This window comes from Phycodurus eques, chromosome 8 (genome assembly GCF_024500275.1).
Source record: "Phycodurus eques isolate BA_2022a chromosome 8, UOR_Pequ_1.1, whole genome shotgun sequence".
Taxonomy (NCBI): Eukaryota; Metazoa; Chordata; class Actinopteri; order Syngnathiformes; family Syngnathidae; genus Phycodurus; species Phycodurus eques.
Genome location: NC_084532.1, coordinates 8,113,271 through 8,141,073, shown reverse-complemented (window position 1 = coordinate 8,141,073; position 27,803 = coordinate 8,113,271). Strand labels below are relative to the sequence as shown.

The window sequence follows — 27,803 nt, the reverse complement described above, 5'->3', positions numbered from 1 at the left end:
AGGACTGCGCTTCATCTGACAAGAGAGGAGTTTCTCATAATTTGCCACCGTCATGTAGCTAAATAAGATTAGTAACATGTCGTAGTCAAATGCAGTGTAGTTCTAAAACACTAGACTATAACCACCGTAATACAACATTAAAGTTATACCTCTTTGACTGAGAGGTATAACAATGGAACCCAATTGGAACGAATGTATAAATAGGTCCCTCAGTTTGTTGTGTTACACTACTTTAGCTTTGTGTCTTGTTGTCATGTAATCCAGTTAAATAAAATTGGTCGTGCTATGAGTTTTGTCTGCTTTGTTGTGCCCAGCTTTTAAAATGTGTCGCAGGCCAGATAACCCACGTGCCTACGTGGCGGCCATCTTGGAAAGGTCGATGTTCCCTTCAAAGGCAATGCATGGACATTTAAAGTTAAGTCATAACTTGCTCAAATAGGGCTGGGCCTTGCGACTGATGTAATGTACAATCAAGATAGTTGTGAAATCATAGATTTATTTCTAAATACTTTATACATGTTTGGAAATAATTGCTGAAAATGTGTGCAATGACTGAGAACTCTGTCTTATTAATTGTGGAGCTATAGGGTTAAAATAGCTTTACACCATTCTTTAATTCCAGATTTTTTTGGGGCGGGGTTAAACTGGTGCCCAGTGACACACTTGGGCATCGGGCATAAGTAGAACCTTCCCGACTGTAAAAGAACTTAGTAGTTGGGCAGCCGGTTGACAGTCCCATTATGTCCCCACCAATTAATATAAGGTGGCTTGTGTGCTTCTCGTATGACTATATTCCACAGTAACTATTCAATCTTAAGGCGAAAATCCTAATGTAATTTTAAGTCTTTTAATCTTACTGCTGTGGTGCTTCTCTAAAACGTACCCATATTTGATCTGAATGTGACTATTAGTAGAATGTGGCTAGATGAATGTATAACAGATAAATAGATAATCTAATTTGAGTCGTGGTCTAATAAATTCGTTAAATACTGTAGAGACATGTTTGTGTCTGAATTTGAATGTGTTTCATGAAATACAAAAAGACAATTGTGAAACATTCAATGTTTAACTCCACCACAGAGTTAAGTAAGATAGGCAAGTACATTGATTAATACATTAATAAATAAATTGTTATTATAAATAAATATAATAAAACTCATCTTTTGTACCCAATGATATTCAAAACCAATGTTCTCTTCCACTTTGTATTCATCCATCCATCCATTTTCTGAGCCGCTTCTCCTCACTAGGGTCGCGGGCATGCTGGAGCCTATCCCAGCTATCATCGGGCAGGAAGCAGGGTACACCCTGAACTGGTTGCCAGCCAATCGCAGGGCACATACAAACAAACAACATTTGCACTCACATTCACACCTACGGGGAATTTAGAGTCCCCAATGAATGCATGTTTTTGGGATGTGGGAGGAAACCGGAGTGCCCGGAGAAAACCCACGCAGGCACGGGGAGAACATGCAAACTCCACACAGGTGGGACCGGGGATTGAACCCCGCTGCTCAGAACTGTGAGGCTGACGCTCTAAACTTTGTATTCATAAGTACAATTTTTTTTACATATATAGTGGTACCTTGAGATACAAGTTTAATTTGTTCCATGTCAATGCTCTTAACTCAAAATACTCTTATCTCAAATCATCTTTCCCCATAAGAATAAATGGAAATGTCATTAATCTGTTCCAGCGTCCCTGTCTCCCCCGGGAAAAAAATGTTAGTTTCTTATTAAGGAAAAATAGTACTCAATATTTTACTTCGGTAGGCACTATTGTACTACTTACTTCGGAAGGCACTATTGTATTGCACAGTCATGCAGACAAGCAAAGAAGAATCAACTTATTCTGCTGTTCTACCACTCAATAGGTTGCTTGTAATATTACCCATTTCTTTGTCAAGCATGAGGAATATATGCCTGTGAGTAATGTTATATTATCTGTCTGTATGTGTTGTGCTACCATGTGTGTTCCAATATCCGTTTCTTAAAGGGTTCTAAAACCGCGACTGCCGATGCTAACTGTTAGCATGGCATTTTCTCTTCATTTGGTCGTTGTTTGTTAGAATTAAGATAACAGACTTTCCTAAGGCAAAGCTGTGGTTGTTTTCCATACACAACTTGTAATTCCCTTTATTTTATGTTTAGTTTGACCATAAAATTCAACTGGGAGTAACATTAAACCGCTTGAAACCTCTCTTTTTTGATTAAATGTTCATCATTTGTTAAAGTGGTGCTTATTGGGAAGTGAGCTGAATTGGGTTTACTCCCACCAAGCGCTTGTAACTCATGTTTCTGCTCGCAAGTAAAAAAAAAATAAAATAAAGAAAAATAAAGAAATAAATTCAGCCAAGTTGGGTGACTCTTATTTCAAAGTACCACTTTTTTCCCTTTTCCTAAAATTTTAATAAACAGTTCGGTAACTCATTGTGTCAGAAGAAGTCAACAGTTTCGGTCCACAACAAAAGTATTGAAAGTAGTTGGGAAATCTCAAGGGTGTTCAGTACCCGCTCAATATATAGGTGAAGGAGGTCGTCTGAGTGTATGGTGGTGCAATTCAATAAATTTAACCTGTTTATCGAGAAAGTTGCTTGGTGAGAAGGGCTCAGGTTAATCCCCTTGTAGAATTTGACAGAGCCGGATGAGTGTGTTTGCACACAAACACACGCACACACAAAGTTGCATGAGTAGCACTCCGATCAGCACTGGTTGTCACACCTTAGAAGCTGGTTAATTCCACTGAGAAAGAAGCCTTTTTTTTTTTCTTTTTTTTTTTCCAAGAATACATTGTATGTGCCACCAATAGTCTAAACATGGTATTCTTTTTGTGTGCTGGAACAGTTTTGCTGTGCAGCAGGGGAGCTTGAAATACTCTCTCTGCTAATATTTTTATTTTTTTAGGGGACAGACAGAGGGACAGAATGGACAAGGGGAATCGGGTGCGAACTACAGCAGAAAGATAGTTAGTCTAGATATTTGACCACAAATAACGTTACAACAGTCAAATCGTGTTCTTATGTGTGGATGGGGGGGAGGGGGGACACACACACCCACACCCACCCACATGCAACAACTATCTAAGAGAACAAGATGAGAGAGGACAGAAAAGGGTAGGGCAGGACAGAATGGGGGAAATGATCAAGGCAATGCTACTGATGAGTGTTGCGGTGGGATGATTTTTATAGAATCTAAACACCTGTAAGAACCTGTGAGTTGATATCTTAACATAACCTGTGTTATTATTAGTGTTCCCAGCACAAGCAATAAGAATCCAAATCAGAATCATCTTTATTTGCCAAGTATGTCCAAAAAACACACAAGGAATTTGTCTCCGGTAACTGGAGCCGCTCTAGTACGACAACAGACAATCAATTGACAAAGAACACTTTTGAGATATAAAGACATTGAGAAAAACAATCACTGACCAATAAATAGGGTTGCTAGTTATCTGGTAATGCTGGTACATTTTTTTTTTTTTTTTTTTGGACAATTGTGCAAAAAGATGCAGAGTCCTCTCGCACTTAGAGCAGTTTGAATGACCAACATTGCAATAGTCCGGTGCAATGACCATTGTGCAAAGGGCGTCGAGATTTTAAGCGAGTAGTACGATAATCTGGGACCATGTTGATTGTGCAAATGTTGCAGATACTCCTCAGTCAGTGTGCAAATGAAGCAGATGCAACTCTGGCATGAGTGGCCAGTATTGGTCAACAACAGATATGCAAATAGTGCAGCGTGGTGAGACTACTACAGTGAGTGCACGAGTAATATATAATTGGCCCGACAGAAATGTGACAACAAACTCAAGACAAAAAAAAAATGCCAGTATGTTGCAATGGAATTGTAGGTTAGGTGTTTAAGGTGTCATTGATAGCAAGAGGGAAGAAGCTGTTGGAATGTCTGCTAGTTCTAGTTTGCATTGATCGGTAGTGCCCACCAATTAAAGCCTATAGTGTGTCTATCGAACTTATGAGTGAATTCACATCATATCACATGCATGTTAGTCAACTGGTCTATGGACTTGCTGAGCCGACACATTGAGGAAGGGTCGGTCTGTGTGCAACCTGCAAGCCCATCCCACGGGGGACCCAGCCAGGAGAATGCCATTAACTCCCCAGGATCCGGGGCGGTCACTAGCCCACCCACCACCCCAGGAGAGCATGGGTTATCCAGCCACCAACAGGGCCCAACGCAGGAGACTGCTGCCACCTGAAAAAGGTCATAGCCTGCCAAAAGCGAGCCCATGTTAAGTGCCCGTCGTGAGCAGTGATGGGCGAGGGCGCCAGGAGAGGGGAGAGGAAGGCGGGGACCCAAGAGGGGTGGTCTGCCATCTCACCGCGACTTGACAACCGATGAGGGCGGGGTGGGGGCGCAGGCCCCTGGAGTCAAGCCAAGAGAAATAAGAATTTCAATGACAAACAGCTCCCCAAAGGATGTGCGAATGTATGTGGTGCATTAAAAATCTGTTGGGGAAAGACATGGCGGGCCATAGAGCAGGCCGGAACACCTGGCCAAGTGTCCACCCCAGATGTATTAAAACTGGAGGACCGGCAGGGCAGAGAATGGGGGCGACCAGACTGAACAAGGTATTGTGATTAATATTGCATTTGTGGAATAAAAATTATACATATAAATTAATCAAATTTCATCCATCTCAGTGGGCAACATCGTCCTCTGCTGTCAACCGAAATTAACCTCATAACTGCCCTCATTGTGAACGTCACGTGACTTGACCCGGAAAACAAGTCAGCGGAATCCCCGTATCTACTGCGATAACTAGCCTACTGTAACTTCCAGTTGATGACATGATGGTTTATCACGTAATCAACCCATTTTGTATACGACAGAACACACTGAGATACATCGAAAATTCATGGACAACCAGAAACGCTAACAGTCCTCTTATTTCTTTTCCACTACAACTCTTTCTTTGTATTTTACTGCAGTCTGTATGCCATGTAGCACCATGCTGCCTCTCCCAGGTCAGTCTTGGTACTATGGCAGAGCTGGTTTACAGGAGAGGACTTAACGATAGTCCGCGGAGTTATCACTATATGTGTGGGTGTGCCCTGCTTGTTATCTCGAGTACACCACACACCATAAGAGAAGTAAAAACACACGTGGCAATTTTTTTCTTCACCATGAGTGGGGTCCATCATATTTCATATATCAGTTAAGATGTTAAAAATCAGTATGTGTTTATGTACTAATATTACTGTGTAACATACTAAAATAAAGAGAGAAAAGTACCTCCACTTCTGGTTATAAGGTTATTATTACACTTTTTCCCTTCCCAACAATGATAGCCAGCTATTTATTTATTTGTTTACTTTCACGGTGTTTTACCTGGGAATTTTGGTTGAAGTTTAAATTATACCACTGCTGGGGCATTCGACTCTGGAGGTTCGACTGTAATATATCACTCGAGACGAAGGGATGGTTACAAACAACTGTCGTCTAACCTCAGATTATTTTTCAAATGTGTAATTACAGTGTTTGTGTGCGTGTCTGTAAGTGAACCTGTATTTGTGTCTATGCTGTTTTCAAAAGCATCAGTGGAGGTCCATGGTTAATCAGTAGTCACCAGAGGTTGCAGGGATCAGCGCATCGACCCCTTCCCTGGCAAATCCATTAAATAAAATGCTTTACTTAAGCTGAACTCAGATCACAAAGTGATCAGAGAGGACTAAGAGGACAGGGTCTTAAATACTACATGGAGAGGTGAAGGAGTTTTTTTTTAAAAAACACTTTTTAAAATAACATTTCAACATTCTTAACTGTAACAATTATTTAAACGCTGCACTATTAGTACATTAAAACACTCATTAAACACAAAACCACTTCAAACACACAAATAAGGTGGGCATACGTCTCAATGATGACAATATCATAATGATGAGGACAGTTCAAGTTTTTGTGTAACTTTTAGGGCATATTTAAAATGTATGCCTCACATTTTAATACTGCTGTATTATAGAAAACTGACTTTAAAATGTATGCATCACTTTTGAAATATGGCATTCAAATTCGGAGCTTCCACTGCAGATTATTCAACTGATATATTTAACAAAGTATATACATTATACATGAAGAACAATTATCAGACCTTGAGAAGATATCATGGGACTCAAGTCAACCAATCTAAAGCAATGACTTATGCACCACCTTGGGATGAATATTAAATATAAGTCATGACTATAGCTGTCAAACATACACGCGCACATAGTCTTTGATCCCCTTTTCGAGAGTCAAGCTAATAAAAAGTGCCAATAAGAGAGATGGCCTGTGGTGACAGCAATATGAAGTTCTGTGACAAGATTGACACGTTCAGCTCAGTTCTGGGTTTATCTTTGGAGAAACACTGGTTATTGTTGATTAATATGAGAACACCTAAATGTCAACGGACAGTTTGTCCAGATTAAACTTCCATCACCTCCATAACCATACATCCCCAGCCAATATTTAACTTGATAAATGTTTTTTTTTTTTAATGGATTAGCATGACTTAATCACATACTAATACTAATGCATACTAATGCCCATTTCTGAAAATATGTCTGTGAGCGAGTCGTTTTGCACTACAACCCCACTGTTATGTAACACACTGGCCAGTGCGATGTAGCCCACTGTTAGAAATACACTCACAGGTGAAATCCAGCTTGCTGTTATGCACACACTTGCTGGCGAGATGAGAGGCAGTCTGCCAAGCCGCTGAGTACTGCACTCCTCGTCATCATGGTAACTGATGACTTGCCATTGGTCCAGCAGTATATAGGGCGGGACGAAGGCTGGTTCGGTAGTTCTCCGAAGCATGGGGGGATTTCAGCCAGACAAGAAATAGGATGCATAAAGTATGAACTAATTATTGATCCTTGGGGTATTTTGATGAACGCATGTCAAGACACCTGGGATCTGTTTAAAAAAAAAAAAAAAATGGTCCATTAATGTATATTCCTTCCATCCATCCATTTTCTGAGCCGCTTCTCCTTACTAGGGTCGCGGGCATGCTGGAGCCTATCCCAGCTGAATCCGGGCGAGATACCGTGCATGTTTTGGGGATGTGGGAGGAAACCGGAGGACCCACCCACGCAGGCACGGGGAGAACATGCAAAGTCCACACAGGCAAGGCCGGATTTGAACCCGGGTCCTCAGAAAAATGAGTCATATGTGCTAACCAGTCGCCCACTGTGCCACCCCGTTAAGTTATATCCTCCATAATTATACAAGATGAGGTATATGCTCTTTAAAATGTCCTCATAATAATTAAAGTTTTTTTTCTGATTGTTAAGTCAATCTGACTGAATGATATGAAGTTATATTCATGCTTTACTAAAAGATTCTGATTTGGTTATTAAAAATCCACCATAGCAACACACATGGTCTGAATGAAGAGACCGTTGTACCAAATTGGTTTTACTACCCTTTAATGTGCCATCTATAAAATATAACGACTAGGGATGCAATGCAAACACACACTAGAACCTAATTGCTCTCACAATCGGCAAACCGCGCCGAGTCACCGCAGACCAACGGTGAGGACAAGGTTTAAATTCAGTCCAACCTTCATTTTTTATAATTGCAGCAGTGAGCAAATACATTTTCAATGAGACCATAAGGGGAGAAATGTGCTTGAAGACCTTTAATTACATGAATGCACTGTTACAAAGGCTATCAACACTAGCTACAATTGACCTAGACCAGAAAAAAGAAAGACACTCTTTAAGTGCTGCAGTTATTTATACTAAGAAATCCCCAGGCATGTAAAACAATAACAAAGATTAAACAGTGAATTGAGATTCATTTCTGTGCAGACTTTAGTCATGATATCTGGTATAATAGAATCTTGGTTGAGAATGTAATCAGAGTACTCACCTTTTAATAACAGAATCGTGGTAAACATTGTACATGGGGCAATTCATTTATTCACCCCAACTGTGTGGCCTTTTGCTTTGAGATGCAACCGGTACAGAGAAATCATGTCGTAATTACTGTATTGTGTTAACATGGTGTGAATGGAGTCAACATTTCTTTCACTCACAGTTGTCATGAGCAAACTGTGTGTGGCGCTCCAGCAGCAAAAACAACATGCAGTAATGTTCTAAAGTAGTAGTGTGAATTGTGCACGGAAGGCATGATTGCAGAAAAATGGAACACGCAACCCAAACAAGCTTGTCAATGTGCCAGAAGGACAGCATAAATGACAGAGAAACTAACTTAATTGGAATGGGTGTTGTGGAGAAGAACTTTCTTTTAAAATTACTTTTATTTAATCTTCCCATGCATACACACAAGCCCGCTATACACTCGTCAGCCACAGTTTTGGGTCGAGTACGTATATTGGGATCAAAGATACATTCTATCAAAAATTGTTCCTTTACACAATCATACTCAGTTTGAAACAACTCTGAGAGGTATTACAATACGTTTTATTTTGTTAATGTTATAGTTTGCACGAAAAAAATTTGATCCATTCCTTATATTAGATAACATTGAATTGTACAGGCGTGCCTACTTATATGGGTTAATTTTAAAATAGTTAATAGATTTAAATAGTTATAGTTATTATTATTAATGTCCTACATACAAGGGGAATTGAGCTTGCAATTGTGCAGACATACGTTTTGAGGTTACAAGTTTGAATAGAAGAAATATGCTGTTGTAGGGCACAAGAATTAAGGCATGTTCAACAAACGCTATACTTAATGTTTTTCATCTGACTGCATTATATTTATGGCCCAGGAGTGTTTTTTATCCAGATATTTGCTGTAATTATGACTTCACCATTGAGTTAGCGAGGCCTGTCACGATATTTACTATATCGACTTATTGTTCGATAAATAAAATGGGCACGATAGTTTTTCCAGAATCGATAAATTGTCACACAGAGTTGTGTCAATACCCACTAATGGGCTCATGGAACGCCAGCGGACCGGTACACACTTGCCAGTGTTGGCTCTGTCCAATACTCAACAGCCTTGCTCCATTTGGAGCGCATAGATTCACATAACAGGGACACTTAAGGGAAAGTTAAGTGTTTATTATGTTCGCTAGCCCGTGAGCTAAGGAGCTAGCCCACGAGCTAAGGAGCGATACAGCTCGCTCCACTGCGGCAAAGCCGTGTAAAATGTCAGCCCCTCTCTCAGAGTTGTTGTGTTAGTTCCCAATTAAACAAAACACGTGAAAGTTAACGGTTTATTAAGCATAGCCGCAGTGGCACACTTTATTCAGCCAGTCGTTGACTACAGCAATCATCAACATATATTTGATTGACAGGTGAAGGGCTCATCTTCAGCTGACCAAACACAGTCTTGCAGTTCGAGAACGGCCATTATTTTTCATCAGAGGCATAAAAAACAACAACGATATCATCTTTTATCGTGATAGTTTTTGGTAAAATATATTATCTTAAAATTGTTGTTATCGTGACAGGTCTAGTGTTAGCATAAATTAGTGATAGATGATGATGTAATCTGACTTGCGTACAAATTTGGTCAGAAACGTCTTAATGAGGCATGAAGTCATGATGTCATGAAAAGTGGCTGCACACTACATGTAGTCCTACTTGTAACGTGAATATAATGTGTGTGTGTGTGTGTGTGTGTGTGCGTGCGTGCGTATGAGAGAAGTGACCTCCCAGACTGTGTGTCTGGCCTTCACGCTGTCTGCGTTGCTCATAATTGTTCTTTTACAGGCATTGGGTCTGGTCAGCTACTTACTGCAGATTGCGTCAGCCTCATCCGAACCATCTGCACACTCCTGCTCCCCGTCGCAGCGCCACCTAGCAGGAACACACTGTCCATTCTTGCAGGCAAAATCTGTGGTTGCACATGTCTTCTTTGCTGTAAAGAGGAAGCAAACATACATTAATTAAGAGGAATGCTGAATTGTATTTATGAATGTACGGGGGGAACAACAACAACAACAAATGGAGGGCTAATTGAATGCAGTAGTGAGCAATAATCCAAAGTAGCAATTGATACAGCTTCATTTAAAAGTATGATTTTGTGTGGTCCAGAAGATAATATTTGTTATATATCTTAGAATGTGTGTTTATACGGTGCATCCAGAAATTATTCAGTGCTTTACTTTGGACATTTTATAATATTACATATATTATCTTCCAAAACATCCCATAATGAAAATATGTAAAAAAAACTTTTGCCTTTTTTTTGCAAATTTTATAAAGAATTACCGGTAAAAACAACTACGTCATTGTCATTGTGGGCTGTATGACTGAATGTTGTGCAGACTTCTGAATGATAACCTGGTTGCCCCCACACCCACGCATCATACAAACACCAAGAACTCACCACATTCTCATGAGGACATGATTTAGGACTCTGCTTTTTGACCATATAGGTGAAGGTCAGTGCTTTCATCCATGTCATTAAATGTACTCGCTCTATCACACATACAAAGTGAAAGTGAAAAGGAAATAAAGCACGAGCCCCATAATAATAGCTAAAGGAACGCTGTCATTTGTGTTTACGATATCTCTATCGACTTTACGTCCTTTATGACCTTTCAAAGCTGTGTAATAATTTCCTATCTACTAACACGAAACGAGAATAACTCTTCAATAAAGCACATACTGTATCTCTGCCTATACGAACTGTTAACAAAAAATAATGCCAAGTGGAAGTTTATGCATTCAGCAGGGTGCTCTCTGAAAAGAAGAGGGACGTTTACTTTTTTTTTTTTTTTTTTTTTGTGAATCCAAAAACAATCATGAAAAGACAGTGATCAGCTTCTCAAGAAAAATAGTTAACTCGGGGCGCAACATAAAATAAAACACAACATAAGTCAACATTAAAAACAAGACTGTCAGTAACAAAGCTATGCGATATGGACAGTGACTTTCATCTAGCAAAAGTGCATTATTCATGTTAAAAAGCTGTCTGCTTTCTGGTTCAAGGCGAATGATGCAAGGTGATGCAGATAATTGGCCAAGAGCATTTGCATTCCGGGACAGAGTAACAGTTCCATTATGACTCTAACAGTAAAAACAGAAAATCAATTGCTTTGTCTCAATATGAAATATGAAATTGTGTGATGTTGTTCATCTACATCCAAAGAAAGGTTAACCCTGTTATGAAACAAACACACTTTTTGACCATTCACTTTGACTCTTGGTGGTGGTAATAAAAAGAACAGGTGAAAATCTAATAGCTGGCACTGATCTTAATAGTGTTCCCTACTTTAGGGAACAAATGTCAGGCAGGCTCCGGAGAATTTTTGTAATCTAAATGCAAATCGTTTTTAGTTCCCAGATCTCTTTTATTAATGAGTCTGTTTCTCCTTTTAGTTAATGGTTTTATGCACTGCGGTGTCCAGGAAAGTAGGTTTGGAGACACAGCAATAAGCGTAATCATGAGTGAGCCCTCCATTGCTGGAAAACACTTGATTCTGTATAACAATGTGCACATTTGAGCACAACAATGTTCATGCTATTGTTTGTGTTCTTTTGGGGGGGAAGAAAAAAACTAAACAAAAAAAAAAATCACTTTTTTAAGACTGATACTTGGCTATTTACTTGAGAGTATAAATACATGGCTATTAGAATGTGCAAAACCGGAAAAGGGTAAACCGTACTATCTGCAACTGATATAATATGATGATATGACGTTATGTGCATAGAGCCCATTGATGTTTTTCAAAAGATAATAATCGTGTAGGTTGCAGCGGTACAGAAGTGCACTGCATCATACTGAGAAGCTTTTGTAATGGCAAAATATTAGAAACAAAATAGCAAAATCCAGGCACATGATTTAACATTAACTTGTCTGTAGCAGAATTGTTGATAAAATGATTGTTCTGCATCCTTTGCATGTGATTATGTTTTTAACTCAGAATTGCAGGGGATGTATGTATGTATGCAGTTTAATTTATTTCTGTCTTTAAGTCTTTAAATTTGAGATGGCGCCAATGACCTTCCGACAGGCCATTCTCTTTTGGATATAATTTTGACACCCAGGCAAGCCCAAATAAAACAATATCCCAAACTAATGTAAACTGTGTTAGGACAGTACAAGCAAAGGAACACTTTTCTGAATCATCAAATATTAAAAACCTTGCAGTTACAAATTCATTCTTACTTCAGTTTGCAAAGAGCACAACAAAGCAAGACAACTGATCAATGTCAGGGCAAGCAGATGATGAAGAAAATGATCTTCAGTCGAGTCATTTCAACTGGATAATTGTGAAAGGATAGGCCTACTACATTTAGGACCTATTATTCTTCGGGGAAGTGTAGTTCATAGACACATCATTCTCTAATTACAATCAGTAGAGTATGGATCCAGTAAGAATACATCTTCGGCGGATCCAACAAGGGCAAAGAAAAATTGAGGGGTAGATCAAATGTAGGAGAAATAAGACAGGAAATAGATTACCCTCTGCGATCCGCTAAAAGGCTAAAGAACGCAACATGTCAGTTGGGGGACAGAGGCCCTTAATCAGTGAGCTGAGGCTGAACAACAGCCATGAGTGGAGAATACTCCAAGGTCCATGTGTGTGTGTAAGGGATTGTGAGAGCTTGCAACTGAGAGAGAGCAAGAGAGATTAAAAGAGAGAGAGAGAGAGAGAGAGAGAATGACCAGTTAAAATAATTATTTGAAGAGGTTAAAAGCCCAGCCACTTTCTCAATAGTCAGTGAAATATTGGGGAGAGATGACCAGAATACAATAGTATCTCCAAATTATGTAACAGGGCTACTTCCTGGATAGTGTACTGATTAATGTTAAGGGCTACCAATTGGATCATTTGATACACACTTCTAAAATAACACATTTTGTCATGAGCGGTGCCCTGCAGTCCTTTTTGTTGGAGCCTGGTGACGCTTTGCACCCCTCTCTCCCTCCCACCCTCTCTTCACAGTAATCAGCACCATCTCGGCCACGCACCTGTCATCAATCAGCCCTCATCATCCCCTGCATAAAAGCCTGCCAGGACCCGGAAACTCTCGCCGGAGTATTAACGCTCTCCTGTGGTACCATGGCTCCTCAGTCTCCACGTAAACTTACTCAATTCCTCATGACCTCTGTCTCTCTCCTTGTCCTCAGTGTTCCCTCCATGTTCCTCGCATCCACGACGTCAAGCCAGCCGCCTGCCACACGTTCCATGCCTCATCAACCTGCCAGCTTTTCTGCACAACCTCTCAGCCTCCGCCTCCTCTTGGGTCCCGTCTGGATCAACTCGTGACAAAATTTACTCATATTACCCCTTCAGTTATAAGTTATTTTTAATAAGTAATGATGTTCATCTATGTGAAAACAGTGATCATGTTAATGATTTCTCATATATAATTATCGATCATGTTCAACCTATATTTAATTGAATACACTACAACGACAAGATATTTAATGTTCAAACTGAAAACTTTATTGTTTTTAGCAAATCATTAACTTAGACTTTTGTGGCTGCAACACATTCTAGAAAAGCTGGGACAGGGTCATGTTTACCACTGTGTTACATCACCTTTTCTTTTAACAACATTCAATAAACGTTTTGGAATTGAGGACACTAATTGTTGAAGCTTTGTAGGTGGAATTTTTTCTCATTCTTGCTTGATGTACAGCTTCAGCTGTTCAACAGTCCAGGGTCTCCGTTGTCGTATTTTACGCTTCATAATGCGCCACACATTTTCAATGGGGGACAGGTCTGGACTGCAGGCAGGCCAGTCGAGTACCTGCACTCTTTTATTACGAAGCCACGCTGTTGTAACGCGTGCAAAATTTGGTTTGGCATTGTCTTGCTGAAATAAGCAGGGGGGTCCATGAAAAAGACGTTTCTTGGATGGCAACATTTGTTTCTCCAAAACCTGTATGTACCTTTCAGCATTAATGGTGCTGTCAGAGTTGTGTAAGTTACCCATGTCATTGGCACTAACACAGCCCCATACCATCACAGATGCTGGCTTTTGAACTTTGCGTCCATAACAGTCCAGATGGTTCTTTTCCTCTTTGGCCCGGAGGACACGACGTCCAAAATTTCCCAATTACAATTTGAAATATGGACTCGTCGGGCCACAGAACACTTTTCCACTTTGCATCAATCCATTTTAGATGAGCCCGGCGAGCCCAGAGAAGCCGGCGGCGTTTCTGGGTGTTGTTGATAAATGGCTTTTGCTTTGCATAGTAGAGTTTCAAGTTGCACTGACGGATGTAGCGCCGAACTGTATTTACTGACATTGGTTCTCTGAAGTGTTCTTGAGCCCATGTGGTGATATCCTTTCCACATTGATGTCGGTTTTTGATGCAGTGCCGCCTGAGGGATCAAAGGTCACGGGCATTCAGTGTTGGTTTTCGGCCTTGCCGCTTACATGCGGTGATTTCTCCAGATTCTCTGAACCTTTTGATGATATTATGGACCGTAGATGATGAAATCCCTAAATTCCTTACAATTGTACGTTGAGGAACATTGTCCTTAAACTGTTCGACTATTTTCTCATGCACTTGTTCACAGAGGTGAACCACGCCCCACCTTTGCTTGTAAATGACTGAGCAATTCAGTGAAGCTCATTTTATACCCAATCACGGCACCGACCTGTTCCCAATTAGCCTGTTCACCTGTGGGATGTTCCAAACAGGTGTTTGATGAGCATTCCTCAACTTTCTCAGTCTTTTTTGCCACCTGTCCCAGCTTTTTTGGAACGTGTTGTAGCCATGAAATTCTAAGTGAATGATTATTTGCTAAAAACAATAAAATGTATCAGTTTGAACATTAAATATCTTGTCTTTGTAGTGTATTCAATTAAATATAGGTCGAACATGATTTGCAAATCATTTTATTCTGTTTTTATTTATGTTTAACACAACGTCCCAACTTCATTGGAATTGGGGTTGTAATTACAATAAAGTAATTTAATTACAGTAAGTTAGCACCCATTATTTATGTCATGTCGTAATGTTGGTTTGACCTGACTGATTAGAATACACGATCTGACTAGAGCAGTGATTTCCAACCTTCATGGAGCCAAGGAACTTATTTTACTATTGAAAAATCTCACGGCACACCAACAAACAAAAATGTCACAAAAAGTGGATACATTAATTACTGTATGTACTTCCTGCCATCTAATACAAGACCATTCATTTGTTCTGTCCGTCACTACGCCTCACTGGCATAAATAGATGAACAAAGATACATTATTTATTGAGCAATTAAGTACACAAGTATATACAGTAAATGAACAGGTCATTTAAATGGACACATTCCTCCATCTTGTGATCAGCTCAGTGATCGTTTTTTTAAACTCGCTGATCGGCCCCAAAAATCCTGATTGTGTAAAGCCTAGTATTTATATTAATGGCAAAAAATACATCATACGTCTACTGTATTTCTTTTTTTTATATTGACCTTATTTTACATAATGTTGATACCTTATTTTGAACACTAATAGAACCACAAATCAAACTTGGATATTACAGAATAAATGAACAATACATTACTTTTTTTCATATCTATAAAAGAAAATTACTTTTCATTAACTTTTGTTTTATACTTGTAAAAAAAGAACATGATTCATCAAAAATGAAGTCATCTATTTTCTCAGCGCTTGAAAGAAAAATGGAAGTAAGCAGTTGCAGTGTTTTAGAGAAATGCATCGTGTCATTTATCTGACGAATAACAAAGAATTGCCCAAAAACAAGCCAGAGCACACAGCAAATACTGTCTATCCTGCAGATTTGATAGCTGGTCATTTTTCAAATATTGTGTTTCAAAATGAAATAAACTGATTTTGGATTTGCAACACTTGCCAGCTCATACCTACTGTATACACAACTACTTTACAGGGGGTTTTGCGGTCTCCTGTGTGTGTGTCTGTACAGGCTTATGAATCTGTTTATTCCCTCCCTGAGGAAATGTTCTGTTTTACTCATTTTGAGAAAACAGACTATAGTGCTTTTTTCTGATTTCTAATCCCTCAGTCTTTGTTTTGCTCGCTTTGATTTGCCAGGGATTAATGTTAGGAGCTGATGAAAGCAGATGTTCTATCGAAAAATATCAGGGGTAAATGTCAGGAATATTTCTCTTTTTTTCCTATTTTTCATCTGATTATTTTTTATATTCATGGACTGAAGGGTTCGTACAAATCCATCCATCCATTTTCTACACCGTTTATCCTCAATAGGGTCACGGGCATGCTGGAGCCTATTGCAGCTGACTGCGGGAGAGAGGTGGGGTACACCCTGAACTGGTTAAAAAAATAAATTCTAAAAAAAAAAAATTAACTGATTGCCAGCCAATCGCGAGGCACATACAGACAACCAATCATTCACACTCGCATTCACACCTATGGGCAATTTAAAGTTTAAATTTAAATTCAATTAACCTACAGTGCATGTTTTTGGAACGTAGGAGGAAACCAGAGTACCTGGAGAAAACCCAACCAGGCACGGGGAGAACATGCAAACCCCACACAGGAAGGAACCTCAGAACTCTGAGGCAGATGTGCTAACCAGTTGATCACCGTGCCAACGTTCATACAAATATTGACTGTAATTAAGGCTTTATTAACTGTGTTAGCATTGGTTAGTGGTAATTGGTATGTTCCAGCTAACACACAAAATAGGGAACAAAATCCATTGTAAGGCCTGGACCCCTATAAAACGTATTCAATGTAAATCAAATTGGTTATTTAGGAAAATGAAAAAAAAAAATGGCATATGCCTAACCATGTGGAACAGAGATTATTGTCCACTTTGATTAATTAGGCAATGCTTTAGTTCCACAAAGGATCTTAGAGAAATACTTAATTTGTCTTTCGTTTTGGTTAAGGCATTTATTTATGTGTTTTTCAAGACAATTAATTATTGTCACTCTCTCTGCCTCTGTCTCTGCTGTATCTTTTAAACTTGATTTCTACCTTATTGGAAATCAGTGCAACACAATTTCAGTCGTACCTTAAGTTTTAATTACTGTATTTCCATGGTTGAATTATAAAGCAGATGTCCAGATTATCGCACTACTAGTCACTTTAAACTGCATGCATTCCTTGAAGTCTCGGCGCCCTTTGCACAATGGTCATTGGACGAGACTATTACTATATTAGTCATTCAAACTACTCTAAGTGCTAAAGGACTCTGCATCTTTTTGCACAATTGTCAAAAAAAATAAATAATTTGAACCGGCATTACCAGATAACTAGCAACCCTTTACTGTTTTTGTCAATGTCTTTATGTCTCTAAAGTGTTCTCTGTCAATTGACTGTCTGTTGTCGTAATAGAGCGGCTCTTCTGATTCTGATCGATGGTGTAGTGGTGCATTCGCCTGACTTCGGTGCATGCAGCGTGGGTTCAGTTCCCGCTCAGTGACGGTGTGAATGACTCCTTTCGCCTGGAGTCAGCTGGGATAGCCTCCAGCACCCCGCGACCCTAAACAGGATAAGCGGTAATGAGAATAGGTGGATGAGTTATAAAGCAAGCAATACTCCCTAAACGAGTGCTCGAGACCCTGAGCAATAGATTTTAACAGTTATGTATTCTTCTGATCATCATACCGATGTCATGTTTGTCGAATAATAATCCCGACTGACTGTAACGTCTGGGGGACATCAGGCTCTCAGACTACATTGCTTTATTAAACAGTCAGACATCGATACCATGACAGTCAAATACATTCACACATGGATATAAAAACCACACGTTCAGGCACCCGGTCCCCCACATCCCACCATCATACTTCAATCACATCATCAGACACTTGAGTCCCTGGACTGGACACACCCACACATGGAAATCATCACAGGAATCAGATCTGCACATTGACTGAAAAGCTGCATATTGCTGAGAGGATAAGTAAGGCATAGTCTTCTCCTCAATTCTCCTTGTGTTATGACTGGGATTCAGTGGCGACAGTGCAAAACAGCAAACATTTTGTCAGATGTAAATCATGAAAATTACTAACAGTTGCATGGTTGTGAATTTATTCATGCCCCCCCACCCCCACCCCCATAACAACTTGCTATACGCTTGTTTTCTTCAAAATGACAGAATTTAGAAACTGTCTGATGTTGCCATTGTACAATTGATATTTCAAATAACATCTAAGGCTTTTAGTGTGCCTGCAGACTGCAGAGGTCATGAGACCTTTTCTCATTATAGTCTGACTGCGGAGTGAACTCCACTCTCATTGGCTTATATGTTCAGGTTCTCATACATCCTCTTACCAGTACGTACAATAACATGCACACGGCACAAATGTCCCACTGGTGCCATAGAACCAAGGACCCATAAGAAGGGTGGGGGAGGGGCTACATTGTCCCACTAGTGCCTACATCTCTTACAATGTCTAAATGGTTTTCCTACTGTTTCAGAGGAGGTTTTACAAAGATGGTATTTCAAGTATGACAGTGTATATATTCTTTAGACAAATATTTGTCAAGTGCATTTTACAAAAGCTGAATAAGGAAATGTTTAATAACGATGACATGAGAGCAATTTTATTTTCCCATCCCAAACCAGGGGAATTACATGCATTAAACCAAAAGTAAGTGAGTCTGCATTGTAGCAGCTCTCAGACTAAATGGAAAATTCAAATCTTTGTGCAACAAATGAGGTTTTAGCACACCCACCCGGAAACACAAAGAAAACGCCTTTTTAACAAGCACACAAATGTTCCTGCTGGCTGTATGAATCGACACTCGCTGTGAGCTATGCAATTCCTCTTTTCTGTGCCGCCGCCATTCATGTCCCAAAATGCACACATGCAGCGCACTGCTGGTCAGCCCACATGACAAATTACCACTGGGCTTATTATCAAAAATCATGCACCTGCTGAATTCAGTTATTGAAAATGTGGAGGGGGCGCTGCATAGGGGGTTTTGATGAATTGGGGTGTTTGGAGCCTGCTAAGCATCTGCAGACAAAAGACAGAAAGAATTATCTACCTGCAGACCAGGAAACAAAAATAATTTCCAAATTCCAAATGGCTGCCTTAGAAGCAACAAACGCCCTTGAAAAGGGCAACGGCTGTTAATCAAAGCATTTGCAAATTTGTATTTTACAGATACCCAACGCATATCTTGCCCATTCCTGTTTGACAGATGTTCAAAAGATCATCGAGGAAAGATGATGTTCAGGGTGACAAACACAAACGAAAAAGTGCTACTTTGCATATCAGATTTGCCAGAGGTGAAAGTGGACGAGGGATTATTGTTTGTAACAAAAATGACGAAGCCCCTTTCTGTGCTCTCAGCTCAACAAAACACTCGATGCACAGACTCCATGTTCCTTATCATCTCCTCTACTCCCCTCCTACTTTGTATCCTTGGCACACTCACTCTTTTATTACTCCTTCACTTCCTCTCTCCCCTTGGCAAACAGCCAGGTGCCCTTTTACTTTGTCGATGTGTTTATGATGACTAAGGTGTAGAAATACATTAAAAACAGCCATTAGGTGAGTTTAGTATTAATGAGTAAAAAGCCCCCTAAGAATATCCTCAATGTAACAAAAACATCTATGTTACCGCTTATGATACTTGTGTAACCTTGAGAGTTTGTTATTTTTCCCATTACATCTATATTATGTAGGGCCTTCATAACTACCGTAATTTCTCGAGTATAATGCATATTTTACCCCCCCCCCCAAAAAATTGTCAAAAGTTAATCGTGCGCATTATACATCAGTATAGGGGAAATGAAAAAAAACGTTCACATTTTATATGCCGCCATCTAGAGGTGGTGAAAAAGCTGTACACTTTCATTCCAATATACCACCGCCACCTAGAGGTTATAAGAAAGGTGTACACTTCCATTCTAATATGTCACCGCCACCTAGAGGTCATGAGAAAGGTGTAGCCTACACTTTCATTTCAAAATGACGGGTACATATAACTGCATATAGGTACAGTTGTGCTCATAAGTTTACATACGCTGGCAGAATTTTTGAAATACTTGTTTTTTTGTTTGTTTGTTTTTTTTAAATACGACTGATGAGAGAAAAACAACCATCAATTTCTTTATGGTTATGTTTTGTTTAACGATAATGGTTTTCTGAAATGCTTGACAGTTCAATTTGAATCCCATTAAAAGAAAATTAAATGTGTATCGCCTAGCCGTTCATGTTTTCTTTAAAAAAAATTTACCCATCTTACACATTCTTCCTGGGTAATCAAACATATGAGCTCAACTGTGTTTTCTCATTTACTAAATAAAAGTAGGGCTGTGGCTTTCAAAATAAGAGCAAGCAAATAAAAAGAAAGTTTTACATGTTCAGATAAAGTGCTTACCTTCAGAATAATTCGTTGAAAAAAAAAACTAACAAATATAGATAATACTGAATGTTTTGATCACATGGGTCGAAGCAAAATCATGCATTGTAAAAATGCATTATACAGTACATAGGTAGAAGGGTTTTGCAGAATTTTGAGGTCAACTTTGGGGTGTATATTATGTATTCTACACGAGAAATAACGACAATAATTAATTGTTAAATCTAATGGAATTAGGTGACATTACACCTCATACACACAGCAAACAAGACGATTCAATGACAATTCAGCATACTGTCTGTTTGAACTGAGAGTCATTATCGTCTACTAAATTTAATTCATTTTGCATCATAAGACAATTTTCAAGACCAATATCAAGATCAAGACCTATATTGCAAAACTGCAATTTTTTCTGCAACATGAGTACAACGTTGAGTCTTGCAGGAGCACACCAAAAACTTTTAAGCAATTTAAATTTGTCAAGAACCAGAGTGTTCAATATAGACTTGGAAAGTATTTAAAAGTACACCAATTTTTTTTCTGATATCAGAAAAATAGGGAACTGGAGCACTGCTGGTACCCTGTATCCTCTGGTGCTCTTGGAACGGTTAAATGGTCATGAAAAAGACATTGGGAAAAACATTCCAGATCCAGGCACTCATTAGGATAACAAATGTAAACAGGTTTTTTTTTTTTTTTAAGGCCCAGCCATTAAAAAACACCAGCCCATATCAGCCCACTGGCCTTCATCGGGAAACACACAATACTGTGCAGTCATAATTAAAGTGCCATTGAAAACAAGTCTGTCACTCAGGTGTGTGCTCGACACTTGCATAATTTCCGTGAGCCACAGGGGGCAGCAGTTAAAATAGCACCCAATGTCATTACAGTCAGGAGCAAAAGAAGACAAATATGGATTCTTCAACAAGACAAAAAAAACGGATCCAAACATTGGAAAATCTCATAGCCAATAGAAATAAGCATTTTTACCACATGGATAAATGTACATATTCACAAAAAATATAGTCATGTATACTGTACATAATGGCACGTATGCAGTTGAATGACATATACTGATTACAACGCACAGCAGAAACAAGAACACAAAGTATCTGTCACTGGTCAAGGCAATCAATAGTGTTTCTTTGTGCTTTTCAAAAAATTAGGTGTTCAGTTTGTAAAACAATCCATCTACCTTACACAGCCACAAAAACGACTGCCCACTGCTTTTCTCCCTCTCTAATCATCCATTTTCTGTACCGCTTTATCCTAACAAAATCCTTTGAACCCCGGTCTTCAGAACTGTGAGGCAGATGTGCTAACCAGTCGTCTACTGTTCCACCTAACCGTTACCTTTATCCCAAACTCATCTGCAAAATTTTATGAAAAAGTGACCGGGAGGTAGCTGTACGTCGGTGTTTTGATTACAAATGACCTGAAGTTACCTCTCCATGTGTAGCTCCTTTTAATCATTGTGGGTATCAAGGGCACGTTTGTGATATAACCACTCTCCCACATCTTCCCCTGCATGTTTCCCACTCATCTAGGTGTATCCACGGTTACCCTGGGCCACTGGAATACAAATACGCACACACACCGAACTACCCTGTCTTCTCTCCTGATCCACACTGTCACACGCCATCACCCTTCATTAACAGATTTTATGTTTTTAACAATCGCAGGGTCTGTTTTGTTCATTTTCAATCAGGAAGAAAATTCTGCACATACAGTAAAAAAAGGAGGTGTATGTTGCTACTAACAAGGCGTGTATGTTCCTCACCTTGTATCTGCCCCTCCAGTCCATACCCATAAACACAAACAGTGCTTAGCAGACACTCGCTCACAAATTGCAGCTTTGACCATCTTCATCTGTACAGTTTTTAGTTATACATGTATGTGTGTTGGCTGCGGGTGTCCAGATATTGTATCAAAGAAGCCCAGGGAGTGTCAATGAAAGGACTGCCAGCAGGTCAGCAACCAAAAGTGACGCCAGGAGGGTGGAGGGTGAAGGGCAGAGGGTTGCTGCCGGTCGGTGATAATGTTGGCAGGTTTTTGAAGACAGCAGCTTTTTTGGTGGCAACCAACAAAGCCGACCTCTTCATAGCCATCCAGAGATGCAAATCGCTCTTCATCAAACTTTCACACTCGGCTTCCAGAGAACAAAATGTGAATGCCTGCTACTTGGCGAGGACTCTCTGTACATCCTCATCCTCTCTTCACTTCGACTGTTGTAACTGGCAGCAAGGTGAGCACACTCATTCACTTGCATAATAGTCACATTTTCACGCATATATGGCATGTGCTTCTACAGAAGCACTGTGTCATTCATTCCCCCTAGCCAATCTTTTATTTGAAAAAATATATAAGTGGTATAGAAGGTGGACTGATGAAAACAAAAAAAAGAAGTATCCAGTGTCCCACAGTCGAGCTCACGACGAGCCCAGCTTTAAAATCATCTGAAGCAGCCATCAAAGACATTACTGCCAGAGGAGCATTTAGGATTGATCAGCTTCATTCCAAAGGATACAATCCTAAAGTACAGAGGCGTGTTTTCATGTCTACGCACAAAAATTAAGACAACCACAGCAAGTAACTGTTTTTCCGAAGTGTGCCTAATTATGTTACATGGGATGCATCTCATAGGCAATTGTCTTATTGGCTTATTATTTTAGCCTTTATTCTTTCTCCTATCATCACCTCTACTTTGCTGCAAGCATAAGAAAGGGGGAAGACGCACTGAACTCTCTGGCTTAGTCTGATAACAGCATGGCTTTAACCTTCCTTACTGTAAGACTGTCTGAATATTCTGGTGAGGTCTGTGCGTTTTTAAGGCTGAGCCAACAGGTCAAACAGCCTATACCACATTTGCATTTTTGGAGAGCATCCCTGGGTGGAGAGGTTTTTTCGTTCCTTTGTGTCTTTGTGAGATTATGTGTGTGCTTTTTTGGCCGGGAAGAAAATTGGACACCTTTGACAGCCCAAATTCCCGGTTAACTTGAATGCTGAACTTTTTTTTTTTAATGAATGCATCTGATTCCACTTATCCCGCTTAACACATCTTTTGTCCACTAGCTAAATTTGAGTGTTTTATTGACAGCACTGCTGAAACCAGCTACTGTGACATATTTGACAGTTAAGGTTGTCAATTCAAACATGACAGATAAGTTGTTTTCTGAAACGTAAAATGCCTCGAGTATAAAGGAGAAAGATGTTTAGGGGCCCACAAAAAAAGCCCCATGTCTCTTGGAAGTTCACGTGTGTAACTAATAGATCCTTTCAACCAAAAGGATCCCGGAACTCCGGGGCCCCCAGGAAGAAGAAGAAAAAAACTTATAATACTCTTTTGATTTTGTGTTTTAGCTATTTTGGAGAAACTATGGGGATTATTTACATTAGAAAGATAAGAGCCATTTGGTTTGGGAATCAGTTTTTCATGTAATGAGACAAAAATGCATTAAAATAAGAAGGCCGAACCAACAGCTAATGGAGTGTGTTTTGTTAATTAATTTTCACTTCTTGGTAGTTAGTAGATAAAGCGCCCCTGACCGCTTAACTGCTCATTCTATCCGCATTATGTTGGCTTGATTTAAAACTTTCAGACTGTCATATAATCTTTAGACATATTTAAGAAAATGATCATCCTATGGATGTCTCTTATAGCCACAGAAGCAATAGCTCTTGGTTACATTCCAAATTGTTTTATATTTTTTTACAAGGCAGGGCAACTTGCATTTGAAACCATCTAGATGTTCCTCCACTGAAATTTAAAACCTTCATCAGAAAGCAAAGCTTGTAAACTTTGAACTGATTTGAAAGTCACATTTTAGAGGGAAACACTGCAGTCCATTTGGTGAGCATGCAAGAGGCAAAACAATAAGGAAACAAATTGTCAGCTGAATTGTGTTTTATTGTGTAGCTACCACAAGCTATTGTATTAAAGTGTGGCTTCAACTCTGCTTACTCACTTCAATTCTGTCTTTCTATCCCCAGATAATTACTAAGCGCAATATGGGACTAGTGATTTATCATGTGCCTCCACTTACTGTCTACCATGCGTTACTGAATAGAGTCTGAATACAGCCAAGGCCTTGATGATTAGTATTCTTTAGAGACAGGCCCACTATCAAAATGCAAGGAAGTCCTCATTCAGGCAGTGTGTGTATGTGTGTGGGTGAGGAGCACCAGACAGCAGAGTTCTGTTTACCATGTAAACAAAACTTTAAAGATCACACTTACAATGCAGCGCTGTCTAGTATTCTTTTGTACATTAGTATTCTATTGTACGGTATGGGTTAGTTATTTTATGAAAGTCTTAGTGATATAACATTAATTTAGTTTTATTGATGACTGCAAACCTGGTTCAACACGAATGAGCACACAAATATTACAAATTCATAACTGCAAGCTAACTTTGTTTTATGTCTACGCTTCACTTCTATTTTCTCAATTTTTGTCCAAACAGAGTAGCTCTAAGATCACCGCAGGATGCCGTTTAAAGACATCACGTTATTCCCCAACATCTCCCTTTTTTCTCTGTCCATCTTCTTTCTCTCACCATACAAAAGAGCTTTTTTGTGGTCCATGTCATTGGCAATGCTTGGCTAGGGCCTTTCATACCTGACGGGTAAGGGGACCAAAGAAAATGACTGGAAACTGTCTTTCTCTATCTAAACCATCTTTCTCTACAATCAAATGCCCTCAGAGACTTGCAAAGCAAAACCATCACAAGTCGTTGATAGAGCTGAGCAACAGAAAGTCATACACAAAGCAAGTGAAAAACATACTCTCCACAGAAGTGTCAACTTTCAACAAGTTTACAATCAGTTCAATACACATGACAGCTTTATGACTGTCTGCATAAAAGTACCGTTGTGGACTCAAGTTGTACCCATTGAAAATAATACATCCAATTGAAACATGTATTTTTAAAATCGCGTAGCACGGTGTCTGACTGGTTAGCACATCTGCCTCTGAGGACCCGGGTTGAAATCCGGCCTCACCTGTGTGGTGTTTGCATGTTCTCCCCGTGCCTGCGTGGGTTTTCTCCAGGTACTCCGGTTTCCCCTACATCCCAATAACATGCATGACAGGTTAATTGGACACTCGTAATTGCCTCTAAGTGTGAATGTGAGTGCGAATGGTTGTTTGTTTATATGTGCCCTGCGATTGGCTGGCGACCAGTTCAGGGTGTGGCCCGCCTCTCGCACAGAGTCGGCTGGGCAAGTGAAAATAAGCGGTACGGAAAATGAATGGATGGATGGATTTTTAGAATCCATCCTGCTTTTCCCCAACAACGCATAATAAATTAATTTAATATGATCAACACAGTATATGACAATACTGGTTACGGATCTAATGTAACATTGGCTAACCATGTAAAAAATAAAAAGTTGCATAAATGAAACAACATTTAAAAATATGATGAATAATTATAAATATACATAAAGACAGTTATGTTTTATGGCTATTTCATTGAAAAAAGTAGTATTTTGCTGAAATGATATCAGTTGTAAATGATGCACCTTCACAGAACAGGATATTTTGACGGTTGAGTAATACTGTGAGCAGAGTAATACTATCAGTCAATCTTACCCACCGTGCTGAAAAACACCAGTTTCTTTTTTTATTTAGATGACCAACCCAAAACAACTGCCGCAAACACATGCACGCACGCACACACACACACACACACACACACACACACACACGACCTTTTAAGAAGAGCTTGCTAATGACATGTGAATCAGTGTGCATTGTCCTAAAAGCATCTGTATAGAGGCTAATGTCATCCTAACCTTTACGCTGTGAACACAGGTTCGATAGCATCAGCATAAAATGGTTTCAGTGAAAAGCCAATTATCCTCTCAGATACACAACAACACTGTTTAATTTACATCCACACCAGCAGTAGACTATCCTGAAACAGCAATGCAGAGTAAGCCCTGGAGAAAAACGTCCTTAGCTGAAAAAACTATTTTCATTTCTGGCACTTTTATGCTTTGTATCTTCCTTCTTCTCATTGCAGATAATAGTAAGTGCAATAAAAATAAATATTGGATTTTCACTCTAACGATGCAACAAAAACAGGTCAGCATATTGTGGCCCTGCCTTAAGAACTACTATAAATGTTTTTAAATGAAAGCATAAGCGTATTAAAAGTAAAACAGTTTATTGTCCTCCCAAAACTTACGAGCAATTTGTTTCTGAAGGTTGTGGGTAAACTCAAATTGACATGATTTAATTATCGGCAAGTCGCAAAGTCAGAGTGAAGGAAAATCTTAACCACTGTGCTGAAAAACTGTTTATTTCACAACTATATCTTGTTTGGAGCTACAACTCAAATGAGCAATTAAATTCAAGAAAATAAATAAAGTGAATGAATGTGAGTTGGATGAGAACTTTCTTTGCTCTAGCCATCTACAAAACTCAATTCCTCACATACACGTAGACACACTTTCCCCAACTTCATTGAAGCATGGAACAATCTCTCTTTCAGCCATTGTTTTCATGGGAAAAAGTTATGAATCCTAATTGTATTACCAGGGGACATCAGGGAGCAGAGCGAGAACCAAACCTGGTTAGCAAACACCAGAAATGGGATTTTGATCTGACAGACGAGAGAATAATCCCTCGCTGACACCCCGAAGCTGATCCGTCTTTCCTCCCCCTATACTCTTTCAGGAAATGTCTCTTCTCTTTCACAGACAGAATTTCCATCACAGTACCAGCATGGAAATGTGTCTGCATTGAAGCAGTTACATTCAAACAGTAAATTTGATGATATTCTTTCAACGCCGACATGTTTAAATTGGTGAAGTAGAAATTCCTCCAGTGGCCGTTGTAATTGTGTAATAAAAACGTCATGCACTTGATGAATAACTAATCAGGAGAATGGTGTGACCACAATTTAATTCCATCCATCCATCCATTTTCTGAGCCGCTTCTCCTCACTCGGGTCGCGGGCGTGCTGGAGCCTATCCCAGCTGTCATCGGGCAGGAGGCGGGGTACACCCTGAACTGGTTGCCAGCCAATCGCAGGGCACATACAAACAAACAACCATTCGCACTCACAGTCACACTTACGGGAAATTTAGAGTCTCCAATTAATGCATGTTTTTGGGATGTGGGAGGAAAACCGGAGTGCCCAGAGAAAACCCACCCAGGCACGGGGAGAACATGCAAACTCCACACAGGTAACGCCGACATGTTTAAATTGGTGAAGTAGAAATTCCTCCAGTGGCCGTGGTAATTGTGTAATAAAAACGTCATGCACTTGATGAATTATTAATCAGGAGAATGGTGTGACCACAATTTACTTACTAATAATAATTTAAGATGGTTTACTGCAATGTGAAATTATGTTAGTATCAATGTTGACTTGTCTTCAAATCCAGTAATGTGTATTAAAATTTCATTTTGGGGTATTTGCATGATTTCATTAACATTTCTGTTAAAAAAAAAAAAAAAAAAGAAAACGAAAAAGAACTTGCCTGAACACTTGATACTTGAGTGTATAGGAACTAGGTTTAGTTTCAATCAACAATTGATTGTTCTGCATGGAGATAATTATAAAAGCTTTAATAATTAT

At 39.4% G+C, this 27,803-nt stretch overlaps 1 protein-coding gene across 4 annotated transcripts in view; it reads right to left on the bottom strand.

Moving 5' to 3' along the window:
• lrp8 (low density lipoprotein receptor-related protein 8, apolipoprotein e receptor) overlaps positions 1 to 27,803 on the bottom strand; it is a 160,206-nt gene that overhangs the window by 86,177 nt on the left and 46,226 nt on the right. For all 4 annotated transcript variants that reach the window (XM_061683235.1, XM_061683236.1, XM_061683233.1 and 1 more), the window contains exon 3: positions 9,720 to 9,842. In XM_061683235.1, coding sequence (XP_061539219.1) covers positions 9,720 to 9,842 — 123 coding nt within the window. The remainder of the gene's footprint in view (positions 1 to 9,719; positions 9,843 to 27,803) is intronic.